The sequence below is a fragment of the Aulonocara stuartgranti genome (genome assembly GCF_965226115.1).
Source record: "Aulonocara stuartgranti genome assembly, chromosome: 14".
Lineage (NCBI taxonomy): Eukaryota > Metazoa > Chordata > Actinopteri > Cichliformes > Cichlidae > Aulonocara > Aulonocara stuartgranti.
Window position 1 is genome coordinate 25267390 of NC_138950.1, and position 10350 is coordinate 25277739.

The following is a 10350-nucleotide window of genomic DNA, read 5'->3' on the forward strand; positions in this document are numbered from 1 at the left end:
ATGTTATCCAGATTGATTTTTTTCTATTTGGACTACAACTACCACAATTCTAATCAATAGCTTGATCTTGGTACTTCCGGGTTATACGTGCTTGAGTTCCCCGCCTTTTGAGTATAGAAGCAGTATTGTGAAGACGTCGCCTTCACAATAATATCACTGACGTGGTTTCATTTCAGTCAGTTTTTGAGCTTCTCGGAGACTTTTTCTGAACATGGAGTTACCTGTTCACATTTGAGGCCGCTTTCACCAACAATTAGTCGGTCATGTTGCTACCGTCTGACGTCGCTCGGCTTGTTTTGGGTAAGTCTGGTCGTCCATAGCAGACGAGTAGCTGTGGGGTTAGCCAGCAATGACAGTCGAGTGTAAATGGGTGGCTTTAGCCTCACAGCCTTAACGGTTGATTGGGCTGCAGTTGGAGGGTAACTGTTACTGCTGACTGAGGTGCTACTAATGTCCTTCCGCTAGGGTACCTCCAAGAAGAGGGACTGTCAGCTACAAGCCAAGCTTTCATTCACGAGAGCCCCAACCTGAAAGAGTATGCCGAGCACACCACAGGAGATGGGACTATTCCTGCTTGCGTTTTTGTAAGTGTGCCTTCCTCCCTCTTGTAAGCCGCCTCCACAGCCTGTCATGATTACAGCTGACTGCATTTATGTTTAATCTTTCCTCACACAGTCCATCTTTGGGAAGAGCCTGACAACCATTTTAAATGAGTATGTAGCTGCTAAAACAAAAGGTAAGCCATTCAGAGGATCTCTTTAGTGTTTTATGACCGATTATTGTTCATATGTCATGGTTTGTTGCTGATGATTAGTCATATTTTCAACAGAGTCTTGTCATGAGGTTCCCGTCATGATGACTTCATTGTGGAAAAAGCTGGATTTCACACTCAACCAGATTAAGTAATGAGCTTCACTAATAATTGTGTGATAGCATAGGATGCATGGGGCTGATTTTGAAAAATGATTTCTTATTGTTTTCTATTGTTGATTGGTATGTTGTTGTGAGACGAAAGATAAACATCTGCTGCTGTGTTTCTGAATGCTAAAACTTGGTGAAGTGAATCAATATGTGAATATTTTTCTGCATCTTTCCTTAGGTCATTGCAGAATTCCCCTGCTATATCAGCATGTCAGAGAAGTAAGTTTGTCAGGTTGTTTGTTTTGATGTAATGGGCTAATACATGGTGATGTAGCTGAAAGCATCAGGTTTAATGCATTGATGCATTTATGTAGAAATATACCTATAACGTAGGAACAGAAACTGTTTGAAAAGGGACTTCCCTAATCATGAGCTTATTGTGATTATAGTTGCCTGTTCCTAAAACCCCGGGAATTGGCATGTTACCCAAATAACTTCTGAATAAAAACATTGTCTATACATCAAATTGGGAAATTGGCACCATGATTACTTACAGTTGTCAAACAGTGCCTCAGCATTCAGGTTTTATATGTAACCTATTTACTTATCAGCCTCTGTGTGTTGCAGCACGTTCACGTGTTGGATTGGCAAACATGGCTAGACAGCAGGTCCTTGCCGTGGCTTCTGCGGGTGCTGTTGTCTGTTCATCGGTTTCTGAGACAAGCACCATCATCAGCCCAGCGCACACCTCCCACAGCATGCTTGCCCACTCCACCCCAGTGTGCTACAGTGGTCCGAACAGCAGACCAGCTTCTGGCAGTGGCACAATCCAGCATATTCATGACAGCAGCCGATTAATGACTACACCCAGTCAGTAATATAACACACAACTGAGTACAAATGCTAAAGTAAAGTAATGCTAAGATCACAGCTTTTTTAATAATAAATATTCAAACTTATTCGTTACAGGGGATTCACCCATGCAGATCATTGTTTCAGAGCATCGGCTAAATCCAGGCCCAATGTCTCCTGGTCGAAGGAAATGGTATGAATAGTTGTTAATGCTTTACTATAGGTGTTATTACATAAACATCTGTCCAGAGTGCTAAAGACAGACTAATCTAAAGTGGATGGAAAAATTAGCTTTCGTTGTACATAAATTGTGCATGGACATTGCTGTTACAATGACTTTACAGTATCACTGAATAAACCTTTCGCATTGCAGAAAATGTGACTAATGATTGCAGAAACAACAAACATGTATTTGGTGTGTTGCATAATCCAGAATGTTAGTGATTCAGTAGCTTTTCTTGCTAAGGGTTTGTCAAACTTCACAGGGTGTTTACTGTAAAATGACAGTTGTGATCTTGAGCACGAAAAAAATGCATCAGGTAGGGATTGTGAGCAAGTTTGATTCATTTCTGACCAATCTAGGAGTAGTGATCCTTCTGAACTGTGGATGGAGAGGACATCAGATGCCATGTCATAAGCTAATTGGTCCTTTGGCTGGTTGAGCTAAAAAAAATAAAATGCTGATTGTAGTTAATTTCACATGACATTAATCAGTCACAAGGCTGTGTCACTGCTTATTCTAAATGACTCAATATCAGTATGTTGTTCCTTAATCTGCGCACACACCGAAAGCAATCCTCAGTGATATAGCCATAATCAGAAACCATAGAAAGTGATATTTGGCGACTTCAAGGGACTTCGACGAAAAGAACATGCTGGTGACGCAAAGTCAGCCTGGAATATTGTCTGTGCTGGGTCACCCCAACTTCATTGATTAATTTGATCTTCAGCATGTGATATTTTTGTTTGACTTTATTGTGCTGTTATTGTTATTCCCATGGTTTGTTTAAAATGTTTTTCTGTTGTCTTCAGGGACACCCCCAGGAAGAGAAGTGGTGCTCCGAGTGGCTCCAGTGCCCCTAGCAGATCTGCTACAGCTGCTGGCAGCAGCAGTGCAGAACCCCAACCTGAAGAGGCTGTTGATGAAAACTTCCCTGTAAGTAAATGGCCTGGCCTGTATTTGTACAGCGCTTTACTCAGTCCCTAAGGACCCCAAAGCGCTTTACACTACATTCAGTCATCCACCCATTCACACACACATTCACACACTGGCGATGGCAAGCTATGTTGTAGCCACAGCTGCCCTGGGGCGCACTGACAGAGGCGAGGCTGCCGGACACTGGCGCCACCGGGCCCTCTGACCACCACCAGTATGTCAGTAATGCTAGGTTTCCTAATCGCAGAGAAAAGTTAAAGACTACACTTCAATCACATATTAACAAATCCACTGACATTGTTGTTTAAAACCTTGTTGATCTGCTGAATGGTCATATATCAGTCTGTGTCTCTAGATACAAAGAAAAATTACTTTATTGCATCAGAAATGACATACTCTCTGTTTCATCTCACTCTTTACAGCAGCTTGTGATACAAAACGCACGTGACAAGATACTGGGTGACAGGTCCTTACAAGAGAAACTTGCTGAAAACATCAACAAAATCCTTGCAAAGTAAGTAACACGATAGGACTCTTCATTTTGTTTGCACTTGGATGTATTGTGCATAGTTTTTGATAATGATTGTGCTGTTTCCTACTCTGTTTCATCACTACTATCAGTGAGCCAATGCCCCAAACATCAAAGGGTTCTTCAAGTACAGTGGAAACAGACCAGTCTATAGATGAAATACTAGGATTACAGGTGATTTTTTTTTCTTAACATTTTGCTTGTAATGTTTTCACTTTTTCTGTGTAATTTATTATTATTTACTCACGTATACAGGGGGAAATTCATATGAGTGACGACGCCATCCATGACATTTTGGAGCAAACTGAGTCCGACCCAGCTTTTCAGGCTCTCTTTGACCTCTTTGACTGCAGTAACTATGACCTCATTTACTTTAATGTGTTTTCCTTTAAATAATGGTTCGCAAATGTCTGTAACAGTTTAACTAAAGAACTTTTTGTAAGACTTTTTATAAATTGATGTTTGCAGATAAAACTAAATTTGCAGATGGAGAAGCAGGAGATGGCGATACGAGCAGTAGTCCAGAAGAGACCGACACTGCTGGAACTACATCTGCAATCAGACTCCTTCAAAATATTGATACAGGTAGTCTGTCATAATCTAAACGTCGAAAAGGCAGCATAAATGTCTACAGAAAGTCTGGAAGGGGCTTAGAGGTGTAAGGCTGTAGCTTCTTGAGCTTCTAACAGTTGGTAAACTTTGTAAACAAAGTCAAAAATTGAAAAGTACCTATAATTATTCCTAATTTAAGAACTGAAATGAACTGCAGGAAAATACTAGCCATGACGAAGAGGTGGAGTGCACTTTCAGACAGTCTCTCCTGCAAGACATTCATGGTGTTGTTCACAGTAGTGTTGAGAACTGTGGGGGAAAAGAGAGTGGTTGACAGCTGGTTACAGGAACATCCCTGCCACTTGGACTTCATAAAACCTGGAAGCATCAGTTGTGAAATTATAATAAAAATCCAAACATTTTTCCAAGTTTAAATAACTTTCTATGAGAGGTCAAGCAGGTTATCATTTCTGCTAACAATAGAGACAAATGAATAATTGAACTCTGTTTCTATTTTCAGGTGCCACACACAGTGATTCAGCTGCTTCAGATACAACACCAATGACGGTGAAGACGAAACCTGGGCAAGAGCGAAAGACAAGAAAGTCCGCTCCTCCAACACTGTTAAAGAAAACAGTTCTTGGTCCCAGTGGCAGATCATCCAGGATTGAAAACAGTTCAGCCAGACTGATAGTGAGTCAAGGGGATCCCCGAGGTGTCTCAAGTGCTCCAAGAAACTCAAACAGAAAAGAAAAAGATGCACTTTTCACTAACACTGTCAATGAAACACCAATGGATATTGATGAACCACTGAATACACCTCCCCCTCCTCCTTTGGACAGTTTGGCCACTCAGGAGCCTCCCGCAAAGGACAGCACTTCTATCGCGCCTGTCTTTGGTGAATCTTCCACAGATCCCTCGCCAGTGGACTCTTGTGCTTTTCCTGAGCCAGAGGAAACATCGGCCTCAAATATGAACAACCAAAAAGAACCTAAACAATCACAAGAGTTTAAAGATCAACCTGGTGCACCCGGAGCATCATCTTTGCCTCCCGAACAAGCTCAGCTGAACATCACTCCAGCGCCCGCCGCTGACCTACCTCAAATATTACTCTCAAACAGTGGAGGAGATACTCTACCAGTGTCTACTTTCTCAGTAATATCAAAATCTGTCTTAAAAACATCCTCTTCTACAGATACTACAGCTTCAGCAGCCTCACCCTCATCTGCTTTTATTGCTGCCCCATCTACGGCAACACCTGCCGCACCAACGTCTGCTTCTACCTCTGCAAGTCCAAGAGCTGCACATGCCTCACCCGCATCCTCGTCCTCCTCCTGTGCCCCCGTTGCCCCTCCTCCTGCAGCTTCAGTTGCAACAACAGCTGATCTGTTAACCACAAGCATCCCAAACACGGCTGCAACAGACTCTAGTAATGTCATGTCTTTGAAAATAATCATAAGTGATAACCAGGATGAAGGTTCTTCCAGCGACACAGCCTTAAACCAGGCAATTTCCAGCATTTCTGGAGACAAGATTCCCACCATTTACGTTTCCTCCCCAGCTAAGCCGGTGGGATGCCCTGAAACTCCAAAGGCCAACATGGATGAGGTGGCGCAGGCAGTTAGTGGATTACAAAGTTCTGAGGCATTTGCTAGTCCTCTGAGCAGCAAGGCTGGAGCAGTAACTGCATCTCCACTAACTGGAACGTCACAGGCCCAGCAGAGCTATATAATTCAACTACCCCTAGATGCAACTAACCCTGCCCTCCAAGGAGCCAGCTATTTCCTTGTAACAGAGCCCCCATCTACCGAAGCTGAAGGCAGACAGGTGGTGCTGCCTGCTGGTGTCTCAAACGGACAGTCTTTACCCACAAATCAATATGCGGTGACAACACCAACTCGCTCTACAAGTTACTCCACTGGTAAGAGACAGAAGGCTGCAAAACTGAGTCATCCCACAAACATTACATCTATAAGTGAATGTAAGGTAGTAAGCAATGTGCAGTGTGTATAACAACATACTTTTCCACATTATTGCACTGATTACAGTCCAAAATATTGAAAGTAAAGTTCTTTTGGCAAAAGATTGTAGGGACACTGTCGTTAAGCAATTTATTTATTTATTTTTGAGTTATCAATGGCAACAAGGAATGTCCCCATGTTTAATCTTTTTCCTTCACTTTCAATAACTTTCTCAGTATCATAATTATCAAACTATGACATCTGTGCTCCTGTTTGAAGGGTCAGCACTCGTCCTGCCATCACCCGTGAAGCCCATGATGCTTCCTGTTTCTGTTGTAGGACCGAATCCTGTGGGGAAAGTACAGATGGTGTCCAATCAAGTAAGATCATTTTATTGTTAGTCGGAGCATGTGGTTTGCAGTTAAAAGCATTTCCTTTCTTACCATTTTAACCAGAATGATGGAGTGAGAAAAGCTTTATTTCTTTATTAAATGAGACACTTTCAGACCAAATTGGCTGCTAAGTAAACAAAACTGTCCAACTGTCCAAACTTTGCCACTCTCAGGTCAATGTGTTAACTTTATCTTGTGTGCAATGCAAACTGGTAAATAAAATGTATTATACATTGTATTTCAAAGGATAAACATACTCTTTAACCTTTACATACTGTTCATATTCTATGCTAGTATGGCTTGGGTCAGTTTTGACCCAGTCAAGTTTCTGTTCAATTTTGAATTGAAGATCTGTTTGATTATTGTTTATCCAAGACTTTCTGTAAGTAAGACATTCTGCTTCTACAAGGAGTCCCAGTTCACTTCACATGTAAACCACATTAACCCATTCATTGTTACATTTACAGCTTGTTGCCATACAGAATCCTGTATCAGTAGAGCAGACAGAAACTGTCCCGTCCAAAACTCCCACCGTCGCAAGCAAACAACCTGTAGCTGCTGGTAAGTTAAAGGTTAACCTGCTTCTCCATGGTGAAGATGTATACTGGCTAAAAATTATATGGTATCCTTTTTTGAATGCATCTTTGCTCAGCATAATGTTTTAATTTCACGGCCTCATTTCTAAATTCCAGGCACTGAGAAAAATCTGGGCAGTAAAGAGGTTCAACCTGTATCAGCTGGAAACACAGACCAGCAGGATGCAGAAAAAGGTGCCAGTCACAGGAGAATTTTATGTTTTGACTCTTCTGCAGACATTCAACCACAAACTGCTAAAACAACTACAACCAGCACAGCCATGACTGCAACTACATCCCCATCACCATCTATCCAGCAGACTGAGAAAACTAATACAGAGTCGGTTGTTCGAATAAGACCTACTATCCTGGGTGGCAACAAACCCAAGAGGAGGGTAGAAACTGTCAGATGTTTAGCAAGTCCGCAGGCTGGAGTAAGCTTAGTGAAGGAGCCCTTTTCTTTACAACAGTACCAGAAAGATTCTGCTAAAAAGAGCTCTCGCAAGCAGGATCATAACACCCACAAGCAGGAGTCTCAAAGTGCCAGTACCAGCAGTGCTGATGCTTCAAAGGTTGAGGCTGGAAAAAAGTCAGAATCAGAAAAAAGATCAAAATCTGTTGTGAGGAAATGCAGTCAGGATGCACATAAAGATAACTCAAAACCTAAGGATTCGTATAACTCCAAGTCAGAGTCTGATTCTGCACTAAAATCAGGAAGTAGGAAGGACAAAGAGGAAAGCAGCAGGAAAGAATCTGCAGAGAAGGTGCCTTTGAAACCACGTGAGGGACGTACAGAAAAGAAGACTTCCTCTCAGGAAATGCCAAATGTCACAGCTAACAAAGAGAATGAAATGAAGGGTAGCATGCAAGACCAACAACCTTCATCCTCAGCATCAAGAGACTTGAGCCCTCCAGCTGTCCCTCAGCCAGCATCTCAGAGTCAGTCCAAAGTTACAAAAACACCATCTAAAACCAGTTCTCTGGCTAAACAGGCAGCTGAGATGCTTCAGGACATTCAAGGGCTCAAATCTCCCGCGAATCCAGTCAAAGGGCTTGGTGCAAGCAGTTCAGACCTTCCTGGAAGTGGCAGTAAGCAGGAAGCACCTGCTGATTGTCCCAGGACTCCTCGACAGAAGGGAAAGGTTAAAGACGGAGAGGGTACTCCAAAGCATCTAATGCCTCCCAACACCCCAGATGTACCTGGCTGCAGCCCTGCCAGTGAAGCCGGCAGTGAAAGCAGCATTAACATGGCTGCTCACACACTTATGATTCTTTCACGTGCTGCCATCGCCAGGACAGGCAGTCCACTGAAGGACAGTTTGCGTCAGGAGGGGATAGGAGAAAACTCGCCTACTAGCTCGAAGAACTCAAAGAAACGCAAGCAACCTATTTCAGCATCAAGCCCCCCTCCAAAGAAAGAATCAAAACGATCTCCCACCAAAAAGAAAGACCGAGTAAGTACAGCAGCATGGTTTTTGTCCAGTCTTTTTTTCCTCTTTATTTTGTATTCAACTCTTTTGTGTTTTGTTGTGTAGTGATTATCAAAGGTGTGTGGACACCAGATGAACTTCCATTGCGTATCAGTCCTTTTTACGTGTTTATTATTTATTTATGGAACCTAATCTAATTTACTAAATAAAGTACACTTTGTTATTATGCCCAAGTACTTCATAGTCTCTTCAAAATATGCATATTTGGTACAATATACACTTGCAGTATGATGAAGGTGGAATGAGGTGCTTGGGCAAATACACAGCCAGTTAACTGGGTCCTAACACCCTGGCATCCTGTGCGATTGCCGGTCTTGCTTGTTGGTAAGCTATGTGACTGTTTTGAAAGCGTGACAAGTTTCTTGCCAAATATGAGGACCACTCAAAGAATCTTGACACTGCACATCTTTGGATCATCCAGCCTTAAACTTGCCAAGTGTAAAGTAGATGTTGAGTTGTTAAGAAAAGCAAAGCAAGTAAAGACAAACACATACACACGAAGGCAGATGTTTGATACCTAGTTCTGTCATAAAACTCTTATTTATTGCTTTCATTTTATTTGCAGGAAAGAAAGAAAATTATAGATTATTTCCCTGAAGACTTGGATGTGGATAAGTTCCTGTCTTCACTTCACTATGATGAATGAAACCGGACACGCCAGCAGGAAAGGACTGTCGTAACTTGTGTTACAATCCAGAAATAGAACAAGCCCTCTGATAACACAGTACATCTGGTTCCTGTTAATAACTTTGCCTGAGACATTAAAGTTGAAATGGATTTTTCAAAAAGTGTGGGAATTTTGGCAAACCCCCTTCCCTCCAGTGAAGGTGACATATCTCATGATCATGTTGCAACAGTAGCAAAGCAACCATTGCACTTTCGATTTTTTACACTTTTTACTCAGTAATGAACATGAGGACATTGATTTACACTCTGACTTATGTTGTGGAACAGTTTTGATTTTGGGCACTTTGGCAGAGTGGGTGTGTGTTGTTAATGGTCGACTCAAAGAATTGCCTTGGTCAATATTTGACTCCTTTGATAAATACTGGCCTATTTGACACCTGACAGGTCTGTATCTAAAATTACACTTTGGAATATGTTTCTAGCAGACATTTTTAAAAACACTGAATTATAGCTCCTGTTTTTGAGTTGAGAAACATTTTGTTATTTGAAAAATAAAAAAACTAGTGTAAATGTACGTTTTAGTAGCATAAACATGTATATTACCTTTTTTCAGAATCAGATGCTTTGTTGAAGCTGTTCACATTTGTATACTTGGCTTCATTTTAATAAAACAAAGAAAATCATGCTTGTTCTTTTGTCTACATTTAAAGCCATTCTTACTAAGTCCCTATAAAGACTAAAAGAACACGTGGTTTTTTTTGTTCAGTGTGAATGTTGTGTGAAGGCTGGGACAACACCACAGGATGATAAGGAAATCTGGAGCTCTAGAAAGTATAAGGTTTGTCAGTGTTGTCCTTTGATGGCTGAAAATGTTGAGGAAATCCTTCAAGGATGCTTGTGTCACATTTGAACTCTGATGTTCATAACCTCAGGCAGCCAGACTGATTTGTAGATTCTACTGGTGCCAGTGACGTTTAGGTGTACCGCGTGACTCAAGGTACATGCTAACCTATTGACCTTTCAGGCTTTGTCAGTGCTTAAAACTTTCCAAGACCATAGAAGTGTCACATATATGCGATAACATTAATATAGACCTGCAGGTTTATAGTGATAGTATAACAGTTACCACCTCCAACCCCTGTTTCGGCAAATCTGGCAACCTCCCATTGGACCGCTCCTCACAAGGAACGGAAATGGACTTTTACATCTATTTCACAATAAAAGTATTCGCTTATGAAGTGAAGCATGTGATTTCATCGTAAGTTATTATAATACTGTCATTACACCATGAATCGCTCCCACATTTACTCAGTTAATTAATTACAACATAATGTAAACAAAAACTTTTTCTACAG

The 10350-nt window shown here is 41.5% G+C and overlaps 1 protein-coding gene across 3 annotated transcripts; it reads left to right on the plus strand.

Annotated features, from left to right (window-relative positions):
* Nucleotides 1-81: 81 nt before the first annotated feature.
* Nucleotides 82-9678, plus strand: npat (nuclear protein, ataxia-telangiectasia locus). 3 transcript variants are annotated; one of them, XM_082501775.1, is made up of 17 exons: nt 82-300; nt 466-584; nt 676-736; nt 830-902; nt 1100-1140; nt 1489-1731; nt 1831-1906; nt 2746-2869; nt 3292-3383; nt 3491-3572; nt 3654-3750; nt 3867-3983; nt 4471-5871; nt 6191-6291; nt 6771-6864; nt 6996-8332; nt 8934-9678. In XM_082501775.1, exons 1-17 carry the CDS (start codon nt 264-266, stop codon nt 9012-9014), a joined length of 4176 nt encoding a protein of 1391 aa, XP_082357901.1. In that variant the 5' UTR covers nt 82-263; the 3' UTR covers nt 9015-9678. The 3 variants fall into 3 exon arrangements, with proteins under 3 accessions (XP_082357901.1, XP_082357903.1, XP_082357902.1); XM_082501777.1 differs by having other exon boundaries at nt 3885-3983; XM_082501776.1 differs by having other exon boundaries at nt 3295-3383.
* The last annotated feature ends 672 nt before the right edge of the window (nt 9679-10350 follow it).

Excerpts from the sequence above, each read along its gene's own strand:
- npat (XM_082501775.1), top strand. The coding sequence starts at position 264 with ATGTTGCTACCGTCTGACGTCGCTCGGCTTGTTTTGG. Across the intron at positions 903-1,099 it reads TTCACACTCAACCAGATTAA|GTCATTGCAGAATTCCCCTG; the intron begins GTAATGAGCTTC and ends ATCTTTCCTTAG. Across the intron at positions 1,141-1,488 it reads TATATCAGCATGTCAGAGAA|CACGTTCACGTGTTGGATTG; the intron begins GTAAGTTTGTCA and ends TGTGTGTTGCAG.